Consider the following 25,750-nt stretch of genomic DNA (forward strand, 5'->3'; position numbering starts at 1 on the left):
GTATGTTTTTTTCAAATTTATGAACTTTTTTTTAAATCAATGAACTTTTTTCAATTTTGCGAGCTTCTTTGTCAAATTCGTGATTTTTTATTTCAAATCGATGAACGTTTTTCCTCCTTAGAGCTGGGGTATTTGTGTGTTCCAGGGCCGGTCCATCAAAATTGAGGTCCCTATGTCAAAATCTAAGATGGCCCTATGTTGTTAGAGAAAAACGTCCGACTGGATCAAGTTGTCTTCTGTGACAGGCTGCGTGCATAAAAATTATTTTGAGGTGTTCTTTTTAGTAGCCTTAATATTTTTTTAGGCATTTTGGTGAAACGCCTAGAAACAACAAAGGTGTTTCCTCACATGCCTCAAGTGAACGAGGCGTTTTGGCATTTTAGAAAATATCTCCACAATGGCAGGAAGCCTGCAATTAATTTATATATATATATATATATATATATATATATATATATATATATATATATATATACTTATAGAAAGTTGAAGTCATAAAGGCTATTTCCCTTCATCTAACCATAACAAATATGTACAGTCTAGTTGGCCGCCCATGTTTTTTTACAAGCTTTATTATTCGAGAGGTCGCTAGATCGAGTGCGAATAAGAAGAACTATTTCCCGAGAGATTGATGGGTCGATGGATTGGTTTTGGAGATCTCTTGGTTTTGAGCACCGGCCTAGTGTGTTGTTATATAGTTTGTGCTATTTTAAACGCCAATGGCACCGGCCTAGTGTGCCCTTTTTTTCCCACGATTTTTATGTCTTGCTTTGAATGGCAAGTGGCCTAGCGTCTGGTGGGCCAGCCCAGTTGTGCGTGGTAGTAACGGCACGCTCGTTGGTACACAGACCGTGTATCTAAGATATTAAGGGCCAGTTTTTTTGGCCGACTCTACCAGAATCGCCCTCTCCCCAGTTTCTCCCAGAATCACCACTTCATATGTTTTTACAATCCTACCTAATTAGACCTTAACTAGATAGGATTGTAAAAAAAATATGGAGTGACGATTCTGAGAGAAGCTGGAGAGGGGGGCGATTCTGGGAGAATCGCCGAAAAAAACTGGCCCTAATGCGGACGACATACTTTCAGAAAACGACCGTCGTGCCCTTTATTATGAAGAGGTATGAGGTAATCACAACTGTTGATGTGTTTAGAGGGGGCCTACCGAAACGGAAATCAGCAATAACATAAAATCTGTCTACATCTACAACAAGAAAAACAATCAGCAGCAGCAGAGGCAGCAGCAGTAGTACATGTGGGTCAAGGAGGGTTCAGTGTTTCCCCAGATTGCATTACATACTTGGTAGAGAGTTTGCTTAACATCAGGTCATGGGAAGGCATAATCAGCTGAGTTTGAAGCCATCATACTACAGACCGCACACACACTAACTAGAGCTGCATTTCTGACTTGCGGATCAGATGGACCGTCATCCTGAGCCTCTCGCTGCTCCTGTCTGCCAGTTCGACGAGGCAGATGTCTCCCGCCTCCATGCCGGCCTCCAAGACAAGGTCGCTCCAGAACGAGGAAATCCACCACCCCTTCTTATACTTTTTGACCACCAGCATGCTAGGCCACTGCATATCGCTACCCTCTATCCCAAGTAGGAGAGGTGTTTGTTGGAGCGGGAGAGGACATGCTGAACCATATTCCACGCAGAATCTCTGTTTACACAAAAGTGCGTCAAGATGGCGATCGAATCTCAGGCTGACAGCGACAAACTGGTTCTAAATTTGGGAGATTTTGGATGAGAAATGGACTATGCATACTGCACGTGCTATCCGAAGTTCTCAACTCACCAGCTGTATTGGCCTCCAGACAGCGTGCACCGTCATCACCCTCACAAACACAGGGAAATCAGATCCAATCGCCCGGACCTTCTCCTTAACTTTCTCCTCCTGTTGCTTATTTAGGCTCGCCCCTTCGGATAATATGTATGACTTGTTGGGCATAGGAGCTTTTAAACCGGCTTCATTCGAGTTGCCAGCTTTGCGCCCTGAAAAACATGCCATATTTTCTTGTGGTGAGCATATGACAACCACAAAGTCGATCGTCTAAAATATGGCAAATGGAAAGAAATGCACAGGACATTTATATACTATGACCTGATTTAGTAGAAGGGCAGGATGTTGAAGCCATCGTTTCAGCTTTTGCACGACAACTTCGTAGCGGCTGCTCCCTCCTTGACGCTGTGGTGTCTTTTCCCACAACTTCATCATCGTCACAACTCGGGTCAATAACTTCATCGTCAGAACTCAGGTCAGCAACTTCATTGTCCTCAGAACTCAGGTTAGTAACTGTAGGTGGGAGTGGTGGCTTTTCTTGGACTTTGGAAGAGTTTCCCATGGCAAAAGTTTTCTCACTACCGCTTGGGTCAAGGACGAGAACTTTGAGGCGAGTCCCCCCCTCAATTATGAAAATGAGGAAGTCATTCTGTTGTATGCGCTGATCAGTCACAAACCTATCCCACCCAGATTGGAGTACGATTTGATCATCATTGTGCTTCTTTGCTCCAACAACGTATGTACTCTTGTCAGGGGCTACAATCTTGACCACCTCCTCTTTGAACTGCCCCACGAGCCACAACGGTATGTACTGCATGTACCAAAAAAGAGACAACCAAGGTGAGTAACTTACATAACCAAGAAATGATTCGGAAAAACATGATCCAACTTACAACATGGCAGTCGTTCAAGCTGACATTGCTCTCGTCCATGGCTGCCACAAAAAGAGGAAATCCAGACTTGATGGTATTAGCCCATTCTAGCAATTTATCATCTTGTGCTTTGGTTACAAAGCTCCCGGGCAACATGGTATAGCCAAAGTGGGCTGAGCTATCAACATGTTCAGGATGAGGCACCACTTGTTCTGCACATCAAGCAAATTGTTAGAATTATCACAAAAACATAGAGAAGACACCGGACTTGAAGACTAATCCATTTTACCACTCGGCACATGATGATCACAAGGTGGTTCAGAAGAGGACAAAAACTTGTTGCGGCCGGGTGAATTGAATATGTGAACCTTAAAGGTTGAATTCCCACCATAGACGAACAGCATGGGGTCACCTTGTTGTATGTGATTTGCTTCCACAAAGTCCCGCCACCCAGTCGTAAGAATTATGAGGACATACTTGGCGAATTCGACACTGTATGTGCGGCCATCAGGAGTTTCAAGTTTGATAGGCTCGGAGTCGGGAATCAGATCTGTCAGCTGGCTTGTGACCTCCCGCGGTATGCACTGTCAAAAGATTCACTTTGGTTAAGAGTCAGATATAGGTTTCAGTGTTTGTGCGCATTGATTTTCACACTATTTGCAGTTAATGCAGACACAATTCAGATTGCATGCCCTAGCAGAGGATATGGACAAACAAAACAAAGACTCATCTGCGCGGAACATACAAATTAAATGACACGAGTTAATTACCAAATTGTCTTGATGAACATTAAGATATAACGAGTGGACTCATGGTGTGTAGCTGCATAGTAATTGTCTCCATAAGAGGTTCACACGCAGGCAGCATTTTACTAATTCTCAATCTCCATAAGAGCTAGCTAGCTTCAGTTGTAGCTTCAGTTGCAGTATGAACTACGTACTAGTTTGACACACATGTACAGAGTGTTTTCCTGCTGCCTCTTGATATGTTGTGAGTCGGTTCTTCCAAGCAAAATATCCCGAAGCAATTCTATTTCAAGCACACGACAAAGCTAAGAATGAAATTAAACATTTTTTTCCTGGTGAAATTATCAATGAACACCCCCAAATCCTGAAAACCCCTTTCTAGGAAACCTTAGCAGCATTGGAAGTATTTTTTTTCTTTTTCACTTGCAGTACGCATTCTTTATACATATATGTTGTGAAACAAACTTATCCCAGGCAGATTTTAGCATCCATCACGCAACAACATTTTGATTAAATTAAGGATTTTTTCAGCGGAATCTTGAGCACACCCAACAAAAAACTCTAAAATCGGACCCTTCATCCTCGAAACGTACAGAGTAAACTGAATCGATCGACCGACGAGAGCGGAAGAGAGAGAGAGAGAGAGGGGGGGGGGGGGGGGGGGGGGGGGGAGGGGTTGTTACCAGATTATCTTTGTCGTCGGAGGCGAAGAGGAGGAACTGCTTGGTGCCGCCGTCGCCGTGGTCGTGGTTCCAGTAGCAGTGGCGCCTCCACTCCTCGCAGTCCCCGCAGTCGCAGCCGGCGCCGTGCGCCCCGCCGCGGTCTGCACATTGACGCACGCACGGAGACCGCCGCAGGCGGTGGTGTCAAGAAAAGGCGGCCGGCGTCTCCCAAAGCAAGGAGAAAGCGAAATTTCTGGCCAGAAAAGGACGCATTCTTCTCCGGTCGGGGGCATCAAGAAGGATGGGGGTCACCTGGGTTGAAGAGCTCGCCCGCGTCCATGAATCGCCGCCGCCGCCGCCGTGCAGAGTGGAGAGACGGACGGACCCCAAGCTGCTTCTTTTCTTTGGTTGATCGTATTGGGTGTGGGTCCGCGGCAGTGGCGCAGTGAGCTGAGCTGAGCTCCCAAGCCCAAAGGGGAAACTGCGGGCGGTGGCACTGAGCGCCCGGCGCGTCGCCTCGCTTCCTTTCCCCCTCTCGGTCTTTCTCCATCTCAATTACTGTTTCACCCACCGCGGTAGATACGGTGAATCGTGTACGGCCACCTCATCTTATTTTCACCGGTTAAACTCTTTTAAAAAAACCAGTTCAGTCTGTACATTTTTTTTACCCTCCAACGGTGGCCACTAAATTTGTCCGGACCGGTATGGATGACTAAAATCTGGTGGGGAGATACAGAGGAGGAGAAGAAAATGCACTAGGTAGCATGGTGGAAAATGTGCATACCAAAAGTCAGGGGAGGTATGGGATTTAGGGATCTCCTTGCGTTTAACTTGACGATGTTGGCAAGACAAAGCTGGAGGCTGTTAACACATCCTGAAACATTATGTGCCAAAGTTCTGCCGTCTAAATATTTTTCTGATGGGAATCTTCTTAAAGCAGGACCCAAAAAGGGGTCATCTTATACATGGCAAAGCATCTTGGCGGGGCTACAGACTTTTCGAAGAGGTCACATTTGGCGAATTGGTTCCAGTGAGAGAATTAATATATGGGATGATCATTGGATCCCTTCTAGCCACACTAGGATGGTTGAAAGTGCGTTATATCAACTAAAGGGGGTGAATAGGCGATTTTTATGAAATTATTCACTGAGGAATTTGCTAGTGAGGAAATTTCTTAGCGAAGAACTACTAGCAGCGGAATAAGTATTCAAAGGTAAACATAACAGAATACAAGCATAGTCATCATGATGAAATGAAGACAGACACAGAGTACAGGAAGCGTAATCACAGGATAACACAGGATGAAGACAAACAGACTGAAGAAATTGAACCGATAAAATTGAAAAAGTCTTCGGTCAAAGTCTTCAAACACAGATATGAACAAACATACAACACAGTTATGAGAAAATGAAAGAGTTGAGGAAATAGAACCAGTAAGCTCGGTGAAGACAATGATTTGGTAGACCAGTTCCAACTGTTGTCTCAGTTGTACGTCTGGTTGGAGCGGCTGAGTATTTAAACTCGAGGACACACAGTCCCGGACACCCAGTCAAGGATACTTAGTCCAAGACACCCAGTCCTCACCGTATTCTCCTTGAACTAAGGTCATACAGACCTCGTCCAATCACTCGTGGTAAGTCTTCAGGCGACTTCTAAACCTTCACAAACTTGGTCACCCAGCGATCCACAATTCCTCTTGGATGCTCTAGACCATGACGCCTAACCGTCTGGAAGAAGCACAGTCTTCAAAGGTAACAAGCGTCGGATCCACTCAGGATCAATCTCTTCAGTGATGCTCAATCACTTGGGGTTTGTAGGTGTTTGGGTTTTGGATTTTTGGTTTTTCCTCACTTGATGATTTTCGCTCAAAGTCCTCGGAGGATGGGTTGCTCTCAAATGACAAGTGTCAGTTTCTCTCGGAGCAGCCTCAACCAGCTAGTGGTTGTAGGGGGGGCTATTTATAGCCTAGGGAGCAGCCCGACATGATAAGACATAAATGCCCTTCAATGATATGACCGTTAGGTGGATAGATATTTTGGAACAGCTGGTGCATAGCACAGCAACGGTCCGAATTTTGAGTACCAAAATCCTCAGGGCTATCATGTTCCTCACTGTGTAGGCAATCAGCACTGGCGAATTCCTATCTCCTGAGTCAGGACAAATTCCTCAGAGACCAGAAGAACTTCGTCTCAGACAAATCAGCGCGAGAGTTGTAACTTAGAAAAAAAAACATTGTATATGGGCGATAAAATAGACCCGCTTGAAGACTAACTCAAATTTCTCCCCTTTGTCATCAAATGACCAAAAGGATCGAAACTGAGGACTAACGCCCTGAAGATAATCAAGTTGATGAAGGAGCGCCAGCGTTGTTGGGGTCGTTGGTTGATGTAGGGCCTGTCGCAGTGTCGTCTAAATCTTCATGTTCATCAGTGTCGCGCGATGAAGAATATGAGCTGGCCACCAGAGAAGGAACCTTGACCTTCTTGAATTTCTTCGGTGGAGGTGCAGACCAGTCAAAATCTTCATTAAGACCCATGTTCTTCAGATCTTCTTCACCATACAGATGTGACAGGATTGCCCAGGTGCGACCGAAGACTTGATGGAGGTAGTAGTGGTTTTTCTTCACTGCATTGTGTGTGGCAGTCATGTTGTGAAGAAGTGAACCAAACTGACGCTTAACCCATTTGTGATTTCGATCCACCTTCTGGTGAAGACTAAGCAGAAGTTCACGGTCTGTCATCACGCGCGGAGCAGTGGCTTGAGGAGTGGACTTGGGAGCATTGGCAGAGTCATGTGTGGCAGAGTCATCATTGGTGGAATAAGATGCAGCTTTGCAAAACTGACCATCCAATGGACGAATGCCTTCATCAATTACAGCTGGTGCCTTGCCCTTTCCATCAACTGAGGAATATATCTGCTTGAGGACTTCAATTGGGGGCAAGTAGCTGAGATGATTCTGAAAATCAGCTTTGTAGTTGAATGAAGACCTTGTCCTGAGGAATCTCATGATCCAAGGTGCATAAGGCTTCAGCTCAAACGGAGACAGTGCAACATTGGCCATAGTCCTCATGAAGAAATCATGATAGTTGACAGGAATGCCATGAACAATGTTGAATACCAGATTCTTCATGATGCCAATAATTTTCTCATCAGATGAGTCGTGGCCTTTGATAGGACCGATTGTCCTCGTAAGAATACGATAGACTGTTCTGGGCACGTAGAGCAATTCCTTCATGAGGAATTTGGTTCGTGGTGCCTGACCTGGTTTCAAAGATTTCATCAGCACTTGCATGTAATGATATGTGAGCTCAGGTTCACTGTAGATGCAGCGAGCTTCTTCAAGGGGAGGACTGAGTGGTAGAGCACGAAGCAATTCAGAGGCTAGTGCAGTGTAGTGAGTGTTTTCAGACATCCAGTCCAGCACCCATGAATTCACATATTTAACATTTCCGGTAATGTGCAGCGTTGCATAGAATTGAAGAATCAGTTCTTCATTCCAATCGCAGATGTCAGAGCAAAAATTGAGCAGTCCAGCGTCGTGAAGAACACTGAGGACTGGTGCGAAGCACGACAGAGATTCCATATCCACGTGAGGAATATGCTCATGGTAGAAAATCTTCTCCTTGTTGAACAGCACTGAGGAATAGAAATTGGTTTGACTAGCAGTCCAGAAACGCCTCTTCCAAATGCGAGCAGAGTCATATGGGTTGTAATCTTCAAAGAATACGTGCTCGACGAAGAAATCATCAGCCTTGAACTTTTGCTTGCATGAGAATGGATCCTTTGGCTTCGGCAGAGGAGTGTCAGTGAGTTGCATCACGACCTCAGGAATCTCAATCGCAGGTTCTTCAGGCTAAGGAATTTCTGATTCCTCCTCAGTGGAAGTCTGCGTAGTTGGTTGTTCAGCAGCATCAGTTTCTTCAGCGCTAGTGGCTGGAATTTCCTCATGAACAGATGCAGTGGGATGAATTTCTTCAGAGCCCATGTGAACAGTTTGTGTGGGGGACTGAGGAATTTGCTGTAGAGGGGTGAACGTTGGAGAGTTTGGATGCTGACTTTTTCAGAATTCATCAATGATTATGGGTGTGGAGCAGCCAATGTCCACATCTTCATCTTCCATTTCTTCAACGCCAGCCTCTTCAGCTGTGAACTAAGGCATGGGCGAGGAGATGATAGTTGTTGAAGGGATCGCATCCACTTCAATTTCTTCATCCAACGGTTCAGATGAAGCAGCAGAAGGAGTTTCTTCATCAGACCCGCTGGGGATGACATATTCTTCATCAAAAGGAATAAGGTCCTTTGATGGCCTGGTTGAGATGGGAACAGCATTAATTGGATGTGCAAATGAACTTGTCATAGGCTTCATTTTCTTCGGAGCTGAAGAATCTGAAGCAACTGATGCTTTCCTTTTCTTCACTGCAACACGCTCTGCAGCCTTGGTCTTCTTCACATCTGATGCAGACGGAAGGATTGGAGTAGAAGTTGGTGCAGGAGCAGCTGAGGAATCTGGTTAGTTTTTCTTCAAGCACAACTGATGCAGTTTTCCTGATTTCTTCAGTTTCTTCAGGCGCACCACTAGTGGATGCCCTGGCAATTTCTTCGATGGCTGGAATGCAGTCATCAGCCCTGGAACTCATATTTTCTTCAGCAGCCTGATTGTCATCAGTGGTGCTGGCATGTTCTTCAGTCGGCTGAGAAGATCCGTCAGCCTGAGGAATTTCCTGTTGCGTTAGGGCAGCAACATTTGAGAACTTCTAAGTCAGTTTCACAAACCTGACTTTGGCTCCTTTCCAATCAGCATAGTAAGCATTGAAGTTGTCACTGATGGTTTTGATTTCAGACTGAATTTTAATGAGTTCATCAGTCGACATTTTGACCACGTTGGTCTTCAGAAACTTCTCTTTCTTGTACTAGGCCTTCTTGATCTGCCAGGCCTGGTCATACTTCCACTTCTCCTCTTGGATGAAGTGAGTCAGCATGTGATTTTGACCAGGTGTCAGCTTGAAGTCAGGCATAGGAGTATTTGGGTCCTTGTGCCTGAGATCAATGTAGTCAATGATCAGCTTGGGATCCAAAAGCAGTGGCACAGGTGTGCCTTTGGCTCTAGCGGCCCTAACTTGTCTGTCTCTGATGATTTCTGCAAGTTCATCTTCTTCAGACGGCACTTGAAAAGCGACTTGCTTATTTTGAGGACTTGGGCGTGGACCTCGTCCAGTAGTGGCCTTGGTCTTCAGCGGAGTGGGGCCAGATGAAGAATTTGGTGCAGCTGAGGAACTAGCTGAGACACCTGAGGCAATGGAGATGCCGGCAGTCCTTTGGCACGAAGCGAGATGCACAGGTGTTGAAGAATTTATCGGAACAGCTGAGGACTTTGGAGGAAGTGCTGAGGATTTTGAAGGATCAACTTGAGGGATTGGTCATGAGGACTTTAAAGAGTCTGTCCTTGAGGGCTTTGATGATTCTGGCCGTGAGGGCATTGCTGAGGAACTTGGCCTTGAAGGCATTGTTGGTGAAGCACTTGGCTTGCACGCAGGCTTCTTTGACATAGCCTTCTTTGGCTTGACAGCAAAGGCCTCAGCAGAGGCAGCAGCAGAGTCTTCATTAAATTTCCTCACTGCTTCTTTGGCTTGCTTAGCCAACTTGCCTTGGCGCTTGGCCCATTCATCAGGATAGTCCTCACCGCGCTTGAGGCTGGTGGGATCTGCTATTTGGCCAGGTGCCAGTGGTGCTCTTGGGCATGGAGGATTGAGTGCGAATTTTTTCATGTACTTAGGAGTGACATATGTGTACTCCCTCCATTCTCTTGCCCATCTCCTCTCTATTTTCTGAATGCGCACTTTGCGCTCATTCTTGGTTTCCTCAGTAGGTGTGCAGTACCCAGCATATATGTCATCAGGGATTTCAAACGCTGTATTTACCTCAGGCCTCTTTCCTCCCTTCTGTGGCTTCTTACCGTCAGCCATTTTCTTCAGTTGAGAAATTTGAACAATTGAATTCTTTGAAGAAGTATGCAACTTTTCTTCGAGGAACGCTGCAAATGAGTTAAGTTGATGAGAACCTAGTGATTCAGCAGCGGACATGTGTACCTGTGAACAGAGTATAGTTGCGAGGAATTTGGAGAGGTCATATGCGTTCTCAGAAGGTTTTTCAAAAAGAACAAGTTAGAGGAATTTGACCAGATGAGTCTTGAAGATTTTCACTAAGCGTTCTTTGTCTTAGGTTCCAGAGTTATATAGATCGAAGATCCACACAATTGAGGAATCTTGAAGAAAAATGATGCTTAGAGAAACAAATCAAGAACAGATGACATGTGAGGTGTTTAGTGTGTGAAGATTTGAAGAATAAAACACCTTTGAAGATTTTGTAGAGAAACTTCGAATCAAAGAGGGCAGTAAAAGTAACTTTTAATTACCCTGAATGAAGAACACGACGAACAGTGAGGTGCAACAGTGGAGTTCGTCAGTGTAGATCTTCCACGCCCTAACTTGGCGGAGGAAGACGTCTATGGCGGCGGCGGAGGGTGAAGATTTCCGCGGTTGGCGCGAGTACAACGACGACGAGGTCGAGGCAGTGAAGCTCTTCCTCACCGGCGACGATGGAGTAGCGGCGACGCTAGGGTTTGGGAAGCTCGAGTGGGAGAGAGAGATTGAGCGAAGTAAAGGAAGTGAGGAAGGGATGAGGAGGTATTTATAGTAGCAGTGAAAAACTGTTCGCCCGAAGATTTTGGACGAACGTGCCCCAGACCCTTCTCCTTCGCACGACATGTGTCACCCACGTACTATGTAGTGGAGATCGTGTAAGATCGTGGGTGAATTAAAAATTTATCGTGGGATGCGGAACATTTTGAGCAGCAAAACCGAAAATTTGGATAAGATTAGTTTTAAAGTTCCGTTCGCAATTTCTTAGGCTGACAAGGACACAATGAAGATTTTGAACGAGTTTCAAATAGAACGCACATGAAGAATTTGTGAACAGATTGGGTTGACTATAGCATAGAGGGGAAGGGTCCGATCACATTCACTTAGCAGAAAACCAACCTGAAAAAATAGCAATAAGTGAATGCTGTAGAGGACATAAACTCATATATATATATATAGCCAATGAAGAAAAACAACGAAACCAGTGAAGACTATGCAAAGTTGAAGAATATGAATAATTTGAGGAATGTCAACTTTTGGTGGTGGCGTGACCCACCGTATAAGAATGATGATTTCAGACACTGCGTACAATTAACGTAGGGTTCTGAGAATCAAATTCTTCATTAATTTCTTCACACTAAGAGTGTTATTCTTCATTGATTGAAGTAAAACGTTTCTTCATGTGTTGCACATCTAAGTCATCAATTTTGCATAAGTGTTAGGATGAGTGTCCTTTTCACAGAACATTCGAAGATTTTAGGATATTTAGCTCACAATGCAACTTACTAAATCTCTTCTCATCCAAGGGCTTTGTGAAGATATCGGCTAGCTGTTCTTCAGTCTTCACATGCTCAATAGAAATGTCGCCCTTCAACACATGATCACGAAGAAAATGATGACGAATCTGAATGTGCTTTGTCTTCGAGTGCTGAACTGGGTTGTGAGCAATCTTGATGGCACTCTCATTGTCACAGAAGGGAGGTACATTCTTCATGTTGACGCCGTAGTCCTTGAAAGTTTGCTTCATCCATAGCAATTGGGCACAGCAAGAACCAGCGGCAATGTACTCAGCTTCAGCAGTAGATAGTGATACGCAGTTCTGTTTCTTCGAGAACCAACAGACCAAAAATCGTCCGAGGAAATGACATGTACCAGATGTTGACTTGCGATCCACACGATCACCAGCATAGTCAAATTCAGAATATCCAACAAGATCAAACACCGAGCCCTTGGGGTACCATAATCCAAGTGTTGGTGTGTGAGCTAGATATCGAAGAATATGCTTCACAGCCTTATGGTGTGATTCCTTCGGTGCAGCTTGAAATCGGGCACACATGCAAACACTAAGCATTATATCTGGCCTAGATGCACATAAGTATAATAAGGAACCTATCATGGAGCGGTATACCTTATGATCGAAGTCAATACCATTTTCATTAGTGCACAGATGGCCATTTGTGGGCATAGGAATTTTGACGCCTTTGCAATCTTGCATGCCGAACTTCCTCAGTACATCCTTGAGGTATTTCTCTTGAGATATGAATATGCCATTGTGTTGTTGACGAATTTGAAGACCTAAGAAAAATTTCAACTCTCCCATACTAGACATTTGATATTCTTCACTCATCATATAGGCAAATTCATCACTATAACGTTGGTCAGTACAGCCAAAGATAATATCATCAACATATACTTGGCACACAAACAATTCACCATCATAACATTTAGTGAAAAGAGTAGGGTCGAGTGAACCGGGTTTGAAGCCTTTCTTCATGAAGAGTTCTTTCAAAGTATCATACCAAGCCCGTGGGGCCTGCTTGAGGCCATAGAGGGCCTTGTTGAGTCTGAAGACTTTGTCAGAATTCTTTGGATCTTCAAAACCTGGGGGTTGAGTAACATATACTTCTTCCTCAAGCTTACCATTGAGGAATGCACTTTTCACATCCATTTGATATAGAGTGATATCATGATGGTTAGCATAAGCAAGTAATATGCGAATAGCCTCAAGTCTAGCAACAGGTGCAAAAGTTTCATCGAAATCAATTCCTTCAACCTGTGTAGCCTTGAGCTACCAGCCATGCCTTATTCCTCACAACAAGGTCATTTTCATCTTGCTTGTTGCGGTAGATCCACTTTGTGACGATGATATTGTGCTTGCGAGGATCTGGACGTTTAACCAGTTCCCAGACATTGTTGAGCTCGAACTGATGTAATTCTTCTTGCATGGCCTGAATCCACTCAGCCTCCAGAAATGCTTCATCTACCTTAGTGGGCTCTGTAATAGAGACAAAAGCATACTGCTCACAAAAGTTAGACAAATGTGAAGCTTTTGAGCGTGTAAGAGGACCTGGCGCTTTGATGTCATTGATGATCTTTTCAACTTGCACTTCTTTTGCAATGCGAGGATGAGCTGGTTGTCGTTGAAGAGTTTGATCAGCGTTTTCTTCAACACCATTTTCTTCAGCATTTTCTTCAGGTGCATTAGCTCAACGTTCTTCATGTTCCGGAATGAATTCTTCAGCAGATTCTTCAGTAGGAATGACATCCTCAGTAGCCTTGAACTTGATAGTTTCCTCAGGTGCTGGTTCATCTATCACAGTAGGTAGGTGCTCTCTTTGCGAGCCATTAGTTTCATCGAACCGCACATCTATAGTTTCAACAACTTTGTGAAGAACGTTGTTGAAGACTCTGTAGGTGTGCGAGTCCTTTCCATAACCAAGCATAAAACCTTCATGTGCTTTTGGTGCAAATTTTGAGTTGTGATGAGGATCTCTAATCCAACATTTAGCACCGAAGACTTTGAAATAACTTACATTGGGTTTCTTATCAGTGAGGAGTTCATAGGCAGTATTTTTGAAGAATTTGTGAAGCTATACTCTGTTGATGATGTGGCACGCAGTATCAATTGCCTCAGTCCAGAAACGACGAGGCGTTTTGTATTCATCAAGCATAGTGTGAGCCATCTCAGCAAGAGTCCTGTTCTTGCGCTCCACGACGCCATTCTGCTGAGGAGTGTAAGGAGCAGATAACTCATGAGTAATACCAAGTTCATCAAGATAGTCATCGAGATCAGAATTCTTGAACTCAGTGCCATTGTCACTTCTGATGTGCTTGCTCTTCACACCAAAGTTGGTTGAAGCCCTCGAGGAAAATCGTTTGAAGACTTCCTGCACTTCATGTTTGTAAGTAACAAGGTGTACCCATGTGTAACGAGAATAATCATCAACAATAACGAAGCCATATTGAGATGCTTCATTTGAGATAGCAAAAAAATGATTAGGACCAAAGAGATCCATGTGAAGCAATTCAAATGGGCGAGTGGTGGTCATGATAGTCTTCGCTGGATGCTTGGCCTTGGTCATCTTCCCATCTTCACAGGCTCTGCATAGGTGATCCTTGAGGAATTTGACATTCTCGATGCCAATGACATGCTTCTTCTTCGCAAGCGTGTGCAAATTCCTCATGCCTCCATGACCAAGTCGTCGATGCCAGAGCCAGCCTTCTGAAGCTTTTGCAAGTAAGCACACGGCTGGTTGTGGTCCTGTAGAGAAATCAACAATATACAGGTCTCCTCTCCTAAAGCCTACAAAGACTTTGGAATTGTCAGCTTCCATAACCACAACACAACGGTACTTGCCGAAGACAACAACCATATCAAGATCACAAAGCATTGAGACAGACATAAGGTTGTATCCTAAGGACTCAACAAGCATGACTTTGTCCATGTGTCGATCCTTTGTAATCGCAACCTTACCTAGACCCAATACCTGACTTTTGCCTTTGTCAGCAAAGATGATATGCTTCAGATGCGATGGAGATAATGGAGCATCCATCAATAGATTCTTGTCACCAGTCATGTGGTTTGTACATCCACTATCGAGGACCCACTCAGTGGCTTTGGGTTGATCATCCTGTAGATGAATTAGTGCAGCTTACAAACTCATATACTTCATCAGTGAAGAATATGACATCAATTCATCAGATCAATTTCATCAAGTAAAAGAACTGATAAAGCAATATGAGGACGTGAGAAATGAAAGTTCATTTCTTCATGATTAGCCTGCGTCCTTTCAGGCATGCTCAGATCTCCAGCAAATTCTTCAGACGATTATGTGCGTCTGGAGACCTGACCCTGCAGAAGAGATTAGTTCTTTTTCTTCACCACCCACATCTGAATGGGTGGCAAAGAGTTCATCATTCTGCGAGCTCCATACGAAAAGGATGGCATGGAAGCCAGTCCATTTCGTCTCACATAAGAGGGGTTAGAGTAAGCATAAGAGTATGCAGAGAAATTCTTTGAGGACTTATGGACATAATGATTTGAAGAATAATGCATATATCCATAATCCTTAGATCTTCCCTGCGAAACAGACGGGTTAGCATGATGATGATCATATGAGGATTTTGATCCATATGAGGAATTTGATAAATATGAAGAATTTGATCTGGCGTTCCTATTCTTCACAGGTGGCGTCATGATGACATTCACCTGAAGATTTTCAAGGCATCTTTTGGGAACCCAGATTTTCTTCACAGGGGAGCCGTTCCTGCAGTTAGTGCCAACATATCTAGCAAATACTTCACCATTCTGATTTTTGAACAGTTTATAGTTGGAGTCAATTGACTCATCATCAGAATGAGGAGATTCACATTCAAATCCAGATAAGTTAGATGGATCAACTGGAGGTCCCTTTGCAGCAACCCATGTAGTTTTGGGGTACTACTCAGGCTTCCAATATGTACCATCAGCATTGATTTTCCTCTCAAAGGCGATACCCTCTTTCCTAGGGTTCCTGTTGAGGATCTTCTTTTTAAGCACATCACAAAGAGCCTGATGCCCTTTGAGGCTTTTGTACATGCCTGTCGTGTACAATTCCTTCAGCCCTGCATCGTCAGTGAAACTAGCAATGTCCTCATATGAGGAATTAGTGATAGCAGAGGCATGTGAAGAATTTGAAACATTAGCAGCATTTGAACATTCAGGTGAAGAATTAGCAGATTCACGTTCAATGCACTTCAAGCATGGAGGAACAAATTCTTCCTGAGATGCGCTGATTTTTTGAGCAAGTAATGAATCGCGCTCCTTCTGAAGATCTTCATAACTCACTCTTAGCTTCTCAAGGTCTTACTTTCTTTGAAGAAATTCATAAGAAAGCTTCTCATGATCCGATAAGAGAGTGTTATGATGACTTTGAAGTTTGTTAAGCTTGGACTGAAGTCTCTGAAGATTTTCAGTCAAAGTTTCAGTGCGATCCATTTCTTCACCCAACATATCATCACTTTTATTTAGCATGTTTTGAACCTTTTCTAAAGCCCTTTGTTGTTTTATAGAAATCTTAGCAAGTTTAGAATAGCTGGGCTTAAGGTTTTCATCAGATTCATTCTCACTTGATTCAGAGGAGGTATATTTGAGTGCCTTGGCACCCTTTGCCATGAAGCAATAGGTGGGAGCGTAGTCATCATCCCCTTCATCAGCCTTGTTGGTGAGGTCATTTTCCTCAATGTTGAAGATAGACTTGCTGACGAATGCAGTAGCGAGAGCAAGGCTCGCCACTCCGGATTCGGACTCCTCAGATGACTCCTCTTCCTCATTTTCTTTAGATTCAACCTCAGAGTCCATTTCCTTGCCAATGAATGCCCTGGCCTTCTTGGAGCTACTCTTCTTTTGATATGAAGGCTTTGAGGATTTTGATGATGAGGATTTTGTGGATTTCTTCTTTTTCTTTGCATCATCAGAACTGTAATCCTTGTATTTCTTCTTCTTTGATTCCTTTTCCCACTGAGAACAATCTTGAATGAAATGTCCAGGTTTCTTGCACTTGTGACAGAGCCTCTTCTTGTAGTCACTGGATGAGGAATCATTGCTCCTTGAGGATCTTCCAAGGCTACCACGTCTTGAGAACTTCTTGAACTTCTTCATGAGCAGAGCCAGATCATGACTCAGTTCTTCAGGATCACCAAGGCCGCTACCAGAGTCTTCATCTTCAGACTCAGATACTGCCTTGGCCTTCAGTGCACGTGTTCTGCCATAGATTGAACCATAGAGATCTCTCTTTTCAGCAAGTTGGAACTCATGAGTATTTAGCCTCTCGAGAATATCAGCGGGATCAAGTGACTTGTAATCAGCACGTTCTTGTATCATCAATGCCAGAGTGTCAAATGAGGAATCAAGCGATCTCAGCAATTTCTTCACCACCTCATGGTCGGTGATGTTAGTGGCACCAAGTGCTTGAAGCTCATTTGAGATGTCAGTGAGGCGATCGAAGGTTTGTTGAACATTTTCATTGTCGAGTCTTTTGAAGCGGTTGAAGAGATTGCGAAGAACATCAACTCGAGAGTCACGCTGAGTTGAGACTCCTTCATTCACTTTGGACAACCTGTCCCAGATAAGCTTCGCTGTTTCCAAAGCACTCAATCTGCCATACTGTCCTTTGCTCAAATGGCCACATATGATATTCTTCGCTTGAGAGTCGAGTTGCTTGAATCTCTTCACATCGGCAGCATTCAGAGAAGGTGTGACTGAGGGAACACCATTTTCCACAACATACCAGAGATCGTTATCAATTGCTTCAAGAGGCATTCGCATCATATTCTTCCAGTAGGGGTAGTCCGTCCCATTGAAGGTAGGACACCCAGCGACCTTGATCATACCTGCGGTCGACATAACTAAAACTCCAGGCGGTTAAGCCAAAATCACATAGAACAAGGGAGTACCTTGCTCTGATACCAATTGAAAGTGCGTTATATCGACTAGAGGGGAGGTGAATAGGCGATTTTTATGAAATTCTTCACTGAGGAATTTGCCGGTGAGGAAATTCCTTAGCGAAGAACTACTAGCACCGGAATAAGTACTCAAAGGTAAACATAACAGAATACAAGCATAGTCATCATGATGAAATGAAGACAGACATAGAGTACAGGAAGCGTAATCACAGGATAACACAGGATGAATACAAACAGACTGAAGAAATTGAACTGAGGAAATTGAGAAAGTCTTCAGTCAAAGTCTTCAAACACAGATATGAACAAACATACAACACAGTTATGAGGAAATGAAAGAGTTGAGGAAATAGAACCAGTAAGCTCGGTGAAGACAATGATTTGGTAGACCAGTTCCAACTGCTGTCTTAGTTGTATGTCTGGTTGGAGCGGCTGAGTATTTAAACTCGAGGACACACAGTCCCAGACACCCAGTCAAGGACACTTAGTCCAAGACACCCAGTCCTCACCGTATTCTCCTTGAACTAAGGTCACACAGACCTCGTCCAATCACTCGTGGTAAGTCTTCAGGCGACTTCCAAACCTTCACAAACTTGGTCACCCGGCGATCCATAATTCCTCTTGGATGCTCTAGACCATGACGCCTAACCGTCTAGAAGAAGCACAGTCTTCAAAGGTAACAAGCGTCGGATCCAATCAGGATCAATCTCTTCAGTGATGCTCAATCACTTGGGGTTTGTAGGTGTTTGGGTTTTGGATTTTTGGTTTTTCCTCACTTGATGATTTTCGCTCAAAGTCCTCGGAGGATGGGTTGCTCTCAAATGACAAGTGTCAATTTCTCTCGGAGCAGCCTCAACCAGCTAGTGGTTGTAGGGGGCGGCTATTTATAGCCTAGGGAGCAGCCCGACATGATAAGACATAAATGCCCTTCAATGATATGACCGTTAGATGGATAGATATTTTGGAACAGCTGGTGCATAGCACAGCAACGGTCGGAATTTTGAGTACCAAAATCCTCAGGGCTATCATGTTCCTCACTGTGTAGGCAATCAGCACTGGCGAATTCCTATCTCCTGAGTCAGGACAAATTCCTCAGAGACCAGAAGAACTTCGTCTCTGTCACTGAAGAAATTGACTGAACTGTATGATATTTTCAATGGCTTCACTCGAAGGGATTGGTAGGTGTAGGATTTTGAGTTGAGCATCACATGGAAATTTTTCCTTAGTATTTCCTCGACCCCCTTTAACAGTACGGTGTTTCCTATGACTCAAGGAAGAGAAAAACAAAAGTATGAAAACAAAAGTCTTCAAGCTTCATATTTCTCGCATGAATATCAAGTCTTCACGGACACACCAATTTCTTCACTTTCAAAGTCTTCATGAAAGTCTTCAGAAATACCAAAATCTTCAGTCGAAGATATTCATTTTTATGGGTCAACTTTTCCTGTAAATATCAAACTCCTCATAGACTTATAGACTTGTGTACACTCACACACGCATTAGTCCCTTAACCTATAAGTCTTCAATACACCAAAATCACTAAGGGGCACTAGATGCACTTACACTAGGCATCAGAGTTTGTTCATGCTGAACATCTGGACTCCCCCAACATTTTTATGTCAGTTTGTGGGATTTTGGTTGCCCGGACCGGTCTAAACAAATTTAGTGTCATTGGAGGGTCAAAAATGTACAAAATGTCTTGGTCTGAACATTTGGCGGTCGTTTTGGTGATATACACGTTGGTGTTGGCCCAAGAGAAACTTCAACGCGGTGACGAAAATGGTCCGCACGTGTTTGTTTGCGTCGGAGTGAACCAAAACAACGAGCCAATGCGTCGACCCAAACCCAAAATGCGTTCGCTCATTGTCTGTCTAGGTGCATTTCAAACCCATATTTGTGTCGGATTGCGTCCACACAGACACGAGAGGAACGCTCCGCGAGTCCGCTCGGTGTCTGCCATGGACCCACTTGTCAGCCGCCCAACCACCACCCGCGGTTGTAGTCAATGCAGCCACCTAACTCGGGCCCACATGGCAACGAGTGGAAGCATCTGGATCGTCGTCCTTTTTAAATGCAAGCATGTGAAGGGGCCGAACTCATCCACTTCTCCACCATCCACATCTGGCCACGCTTGTGCCCTCGCCACGACATCAAAACCCTTGCTCGCGATGGGTTTCTTCGACAAGGGCAGGGGCAAGCTCGGCACCGGCACCAGCTCATCCCGCGCGCTACCTCTGCCGCCGCCACCTCCCCCGGTAGCCTCCGAGCTCATCCTATGTGTGGCCAGTGGTTGCCAGCCGCTGCCGTGGCTAGATGTTAGCCTCCCCCACGGCTAGCACCTTGACCCGCACCTCGTCCTGGTGCCGGAGGTGTCGTGGACAACACGGGCGCACGCGGAAGAGGTGCACAAGCGCCGTGCCCTCCTAGCACCGGCGCAGCGGGCAGACCAACATACGCACCATACTCCCCCAACTGGGAGGCCTAGTTCGTGACGGAGCACGACGTCGCCCAACGCGGCGGCGTGCAACTCAATCCCGGCTTCATGTTGCCGCCCCCAGAAGTGGCGCTGGAGGAGGAGGAGGCCGCCTACCAGACCACACTGGAGGCGGCACTGTAACGCGCGCTGGAGGAAAGCCAGCGCGAGGAGGACAAGCGCTTGGACGCCTTGGAGGAGGCCCTCACCCTGTCTGCTGTGGGGGACTGAGTTTGCCTCCTGTCGTCGCTCCCCGAGACCAAGGCTGAGCCGCCTCCCACGACGGACGAGCCGGAGAGGTACGCCTAGAATGACTACATCCACGAATGGGTCGGCACGCCACCTATCGCACTGGGTGAGACGCCGAAGTAGGAGGCTGCCTACCTGGAGCACTGGAGGCAGCGCGCACTAGCGGAGTAGCACGCCGAGGTGAGGGATAGATGCAAGCCTAGCGCGAGGAGGAGGAGCATCGTGCCCGTTGGGCACGGGAGGAAGAGGAAGAGCATCGGGAGAGGGGGATGAGGAGGAGTGCGCCCGCCGCGCAGCAGTGCAGCCGGTTGGGTAGATGGCGGAGGAGGCAGCGAGGGTGGCGTGGCAGACCTCATTCCCGTGGGCTGCGTCGACGCCTAACCTCATCGACCTCACCGCCCCAGGGAGGACGGCGACGCCTAGGCCATGCGCATGAGGGCGCAAGTTTTTTATGTTTAATTTTAGTTTTATTAATGTTTAAGTGGACTTTGGTCAGCGATAGACTGGCCGGTTAATGTTTAATTAAGTTAAATTTGAATGAAAATTTTCATATAAGTAGGCGTGCAAAAAAAGTATCGACGTGCATGAGCCAGCCCAAATGGAAAAATGGACACAGCAGCCCGTCGCCGACCCAAAGGAACAAAAAGCGGACAAAATTGACGTCCGTTTGGGTCACCATGTTGGATTTGCTCAAGGGCGCGCTCTGGATCGGATGTTCAGTGGCGCCATGGGCGACTTCACGAAGGACGCCATGTGCATGTGCTTCTTCGAGGACACTCCTCCACACGATGAGAAGGTCGCGACATGCGATGAATTGCTTGCTGCGAAGAGTTGAGGGCGAGGGTGAAGAAGATGGGGGCACGCTAAAGAGAGATTTCTCGATCGCTGTGCCAACACAAATGCAATTAAGCAGGAGGCGGCCTGCCGGAATGAATGCGGTCAAGCTGGAGCAAACGCGGCAAGAGAACGATATAGGTGGGCTCAGAGTTTGCACATGATGAATATCCGGACTCCCCCAAACCTCCCGAGTTTTGGTGTCGGTTTGTGAGATTTTTTTTGAAGGGAAAACCTGCTCGGCACTTTATTATGAGTTAATGAGAATTACATCCTTCAAAACATGCGGTAAAAGGAAACTAGGGGGATCGTCGTCCCAAGTAAACATCAGGTTTGAATCAAAAGCATGTCTTGCTAAGAAATGTGCCAAGCCATTTGCCTCCCTCGGACAATGCTGAAACTGAATTGAAGCAATATCATGGGCATACCGGAAGCAATCTGCTAAGATCGCAGAATATGGTGCCAAAATGTCAGCCTCGCCTCTACATGCCGAAATAATCTCCAAACAATCTGACTCAACCGTCACCCTGGAGCAACCCATTTGATTGACAAGTTGTAGACCTCGGCGAAGAGCCAACGCTCCTGCTGTAGTCGCGCTATCAGCATATGTGAACGGTTCTGCCACTCCCGCCACTGCTTCTCCTCGACAGTTCCTGATGATCGCAGCAATTGCTCCGACGCCGTTTTCAAAGAACGAGGCGTCAGTGTTCAGTTTGTATGATCCTTGGCCTGGTTTTTCCCACGTAAACTTCACAACAATGTTGTCCCTTGGCTTAGCTGTCGAATTGCATGTTATTGCATGAACGGCAAAAGCTGTGCTCCTTGGAGTTTTGACCATTTGCCCCTTGCATGATTCTCTCCTTTCCCACCAGATATACCACGCTGCCACAGCCAATGTTTCATGTAGTCCCAATTGGCCAAGCACCGGCGAAGAACCACGTGGTCTTCGCAGTAGTTCTTCTAGAATGACAGAACTGGAGCGATCCACTGTAAGGGCATGTTTAACAACATCATCCAAGCCAAGTTCACGCCATACTGACATCACTATAGGGCAGCTGAAAATCAAGTGCTTAATGTCTTCCAGACCAGACTTGCACACGGGACAAAGGGGTGAAACCTTGATATGTTTGCGAGCTAAGACTGCCATGCCAGGGATTAAACCATGAAGCGCCCGCCAAATAAATATCTTCACTTTACTCGGTATCTCCAGTTTCCAAACCGTTTCCCAAACCGGATTAATATTTGATGTGCCCTGGATGCTTGAACATCTTGATCCAAACTGGTGTTCCCATTCAACTAAATACGCCGATCGGACAGTGAAAGAGAAAGATTTGGTGTTATTCCATGCGACGAAGTCCTCCACAATATTTTCTGACACTGGGATTCTTAAGATTATCTCGGCATCCAGAGGTAGGAAGATGCTTCTTATAAGTGCCTCATCCCAACTAGCAGTTCCTGGAACCATTAGTTCGTCGACTGTCCGGAGCAAGGAATTACCCCTCCATGTTATGACCATTGTAAGTGCATCTAGTGCCCCTTAGTGATTTTGGTGTATTGAAGACTTATAGGTTAAGGGACTAATGCGTGTGTGAGTGTGTACACAGGTCTATAAGTCTATGAGGAGTTTGATATTTACATGAAAAGTTGACCCCTAAAAATGAATATCTTTGACTGAAGATTTTGGTATTTCTGAAGACTTTCATGAAGACTTTGAAAGTGAAGAAATTGGTGTGTCCGCGAAGACTTGATATTCATGTGAGAAATATGAAGCTTGAAGACTTTCGTTTTCATACTTTTGTTTTTCTCTTCCTTGAGTCATAGGAAACACCGTACTGTTAAAGGGGGTCGAGGAAATACTAAGGAAAAATTTCCATGTGATGCTCAACTCAAAATCCTACACCTACCAATCCCTTCGAGTGAAGCCATTGAAAATATCATACAGTTCAGTCAATTTCTTCAGTGACAGAGACGAAGTTCTTCTGGTCTCTGAGGAATTTGTCCTGACTCAGGAGATAGGAATTCGCCAGTGCTGATTGCCTACACAGTGAGGAACATGATAGCCCTGAGGATTTTGGTACTCAAAATTCCGACCGTTGCTGTGCTATGCACCAGCTGTTCCAAAATATCTATCCATCTAACGGTCATATCATTGAAGGGCATTTATGTCTTATCATGTCGGGCTGCTCCCTAGGCTATAAATAGCCCCCCCTACAACCACTAGCTGGTTGAGGCTGCTCCGAGAGAAACTGACACTTGTCATTTGAGAGCAACCCATCCTCCAAGGACTTTGAGCGAAAATCATCAAGTGAGGAAAAACCAAAAATCCAAAACCCAAACACCTACAAACCCCAAGTGATTGAGCATCACTGAAGAGATTGATCCTGAGTGGATCCGATGCTTGTTACCTTTGAAGACTGTGCTTCTTCCAGACGGTTAGGCGCCATGGTCTAGAGCATCCAAGAGGAATTATGGATCGCCGGGTGACCAAGTTTGTGAAGGTTTGGAAGTCGCCTGAAGACTTACCATGAGTGATTGGACGAGGATTGTGTGACCTTAGTCCAACCAGACGTACAACTGAGACAACAGTTGGAACTGGTCTACCAAATCATTGTCTTCACCGAGCTTACTGGTTCTATTTCCTCAACTCTTTCATTTCCTCATAACTGTGTTGTATGTTTGTTCATATCTGTGTTTGAAGACTTTGACTGAAGACTTTCTCAATTTCCTCAGTTCAATTTCTTCAGTCTGTTTGTATTCATCCTGTGTTATCCTGTGATTACGCTTCCTGTACTCTATGTCTGTCTTCATTTCATCATGATGACTATGCTTGTATTCTGTTATGTTTACCTTTGAGTACTTATTCCGCTTCTAGTAATTCTTCGCTAAGGAATTTCCTCACCGGCAAATTCCTCAGTGAAGAATTTCATAAAAATCGCCTATTCACCCCCTCTAGTCGATATAACGCACTTTCAATTGGTATCAGAGCAAGGTACTCCCTTATTCTGTGTGATTTTAGTTTAACCGCCTGGAGTTTTAGTTATGTCGACCGCAGGTATGATCAAGGTCTCTGCTGGGTGTCCTACCTTCGATGGGATGGACTACCCCTACTGGAAGAATAAGATGCGAATGCATCTTGAAGCAATTGATAATGATCTCTCGTATGTTGTGGAAAATGGTGTTCCCTCAGTCACACCTTCTCTGAATGCTGCCGATGTGAAGAGATTCAAGCAACTCGACTCTCAAGCGAAGAATATCAGAGTGAGTGCTTTGGAAACAGCGAAGCTTATCTGGGACAGGTTGTCCAAAGTGAATGAAGGAGTCTCAACTCAGCGTGACTCTCGAGTTGATGTTCTTCGCAATCTCTTCAACCGCTTCAAAAGACTCGACAATGAAAATGTTCAACAAACCTTTGATCGCCTCACTGACATCTCAAATGAGCTTCAAGCACTTGGTGCCACTAACATCACCGACCATGAGGTGGTGAATAAATTGCTGAGATCGCTTGATTCCTCATTTGACACTCTGGCATTGATGATACAAGAACGTGCTGATTACAAGTCACTTCATCCCGCTGATATTCTCGAGAGGCTAAATACTCATGAGTTCCAACTTGCTGAAAAGAGAGATCTCTATGGTTCACTAATTCACTAGTTCTTTTACTTGATGAAATTGATCTGATGAATTGATGTCATATTCTTCACTGATGAAGTATATGAGTTTGTAAGCTGCACTAATTGATCTACAGGATGATCAACCCAAAGCCACTAAGTGGGTCCTCGATAGTGGATGTACAAACCACATGACTGGTGACAAGAATCTATTGATGGATGCTCCATTATCTCCATCGCATCTGAAGCATATCATCTTTGCTGACAAAGGCAAAAGTCAGGTATTGGGTCTAGGTAAGGTTGCGATTACAAAGGATCGACACATGGACAAAGTCATGCTTGTTGAGTCCTTAGGATACAACCTTATGTCTGTCTCAATGCTTTGTGATCTTGATATGGTTGTTGTCTTCGGCAAGTACCGTTGTGTTGTGGTTATGGAAGCTGACAATTCCAAAGTCTTTATAGGCTTTAGGAGAGGAGACCTGTATATTGTTGATTTCTCTATAGGACCACAACCAGCCGTGTGCTTACTTGCAAAAGCTTCAGAAGGCTGGCTCTGGCATCGACGACTTGGTCATGGAGGCATGAGGAATTTGCACACGCTTGCGAAGAAGAAGCATGTCATTGGCATCGAAAATGTCAAATTCCTGAAGGATCACCTATGCGGAGCCTGTGAAGATGGGAAGATGATCAAGGCCAAGCATCCAGCGAAGACTATCATGACCACCACTCGCCCATTTGAATTGCTTCACATGGATCTCTTTGGTCCTAATCATTATTTTGCTATCTCAAATGAAGCATCTCAATATGGCTTCATTATTGTTGATGATTATTCTCGTTACACATGGGTACACCTTGTTACTTACAAACATGAAGTGCAGGAAGTCTTCAAACGATTTTCCTCGAGGGCTTCAACCAACTTTGGTGTGAAGAGCAAGCACATCAGAAGTGACAATGGCACTGAGTTCAAGAATTCTGATCTCGATGACTATCTTGATGAACTTGGTATTACTCATGAGTTATCTGCTCCTTACACTCCTCAGCAGAATGGCGTCGTGGAGCGCAAGAACAGGACTCTTGCTGAGATGGCTCACACTATGCTTGATGAATACAAAATGCCTCGTCGTTTCTGGACTGAGGCAATTAATACTGCGTGCCACATCATC

General features: G+C 45.0%; 1 protein-coding gene across 2 annotated transcripts; it reads right to left on the minus strand.

Annotated features, from left to right (window-relative positions):
• Positions 1-1,083: 1,083 nt before the first annotated feature.
• Positions 1,084-4,622, minus strand: LOC125556615 (B3 domain-containing protein Os03g0620400). Of its 2 annotated transcripts, none has more exons than XM_087521641.1 (7): positions 4,375-4,622; positions 4,084-4,223; positions 3,067-3,238; positions 2,676-2,866; positions 2,104-2,593; positions 1,798-1,994; positions 1,084-1,662 (listed from the first exon to the last, which is right to left on the minus strand). In XM_087521641.1, exons 1-7 carry the CDS (start codon positions 4,610-4,612, stop codon positions 1,390-1,392), a joined length of 1,701 nt encoding a protein of 566 aa, XP_087377767.1. In that variant the 5' UTR covers positions 4,613-4,622; the 3' UTR covers positions 1,084-1,389. The 2 variants fall into 2 exon arrangements, with proteins under 2 accessions (XP_087377767.1, XP_048575264.2); XM_048719307.2 differs by having other exon boundaries at positions 2,944-3,238; positions 4,375-4,606.
• Between the last annotated feature and the right edge of the window lie 21,128 nt (positions 4,623-25,750).

Source organism: Triticum urartu, chromosome 5A, assembly GCF_056163025.1.
Source record: "Triticum urartu cultivar PI428250 chromosome 5A, HENAU_Tu73, whole genome shotgun sequence".
Classification (NCBI taxonomy): domain Eukaryota; kingdom Viridiplantae; phylum Streptophyta; class Magnoliopsida; order Poales; family Poaceae; genus Triticum; species Triticum urartu.

Excerpts from the sequence above, each read along its gene's own strand:
- LOC125556615 (XM_087521641.1), bottom strand. The coding sequence starts at position 4,612 with ATGGAGAAAGACCGAGAGGGGGAAAGGAAGCGAGGCGACGCGCCGGGC. Across the intron at positions 1,995-2,103 it reads CTGCCCTTCTACTAAATCAG|GGCGCAAAGCTGGCAACTCG; the intron begins GTCATAGTATAT and ends CATGTTTTTCAG. Across the intron at positions 1,663-1,797 it reads TCTGGAGGCCAATACAGCTG|AGATTCTGCGTGGAATATGG; the intron begins GTGAGTTGAGAA and ends TTGTGTAAACAG.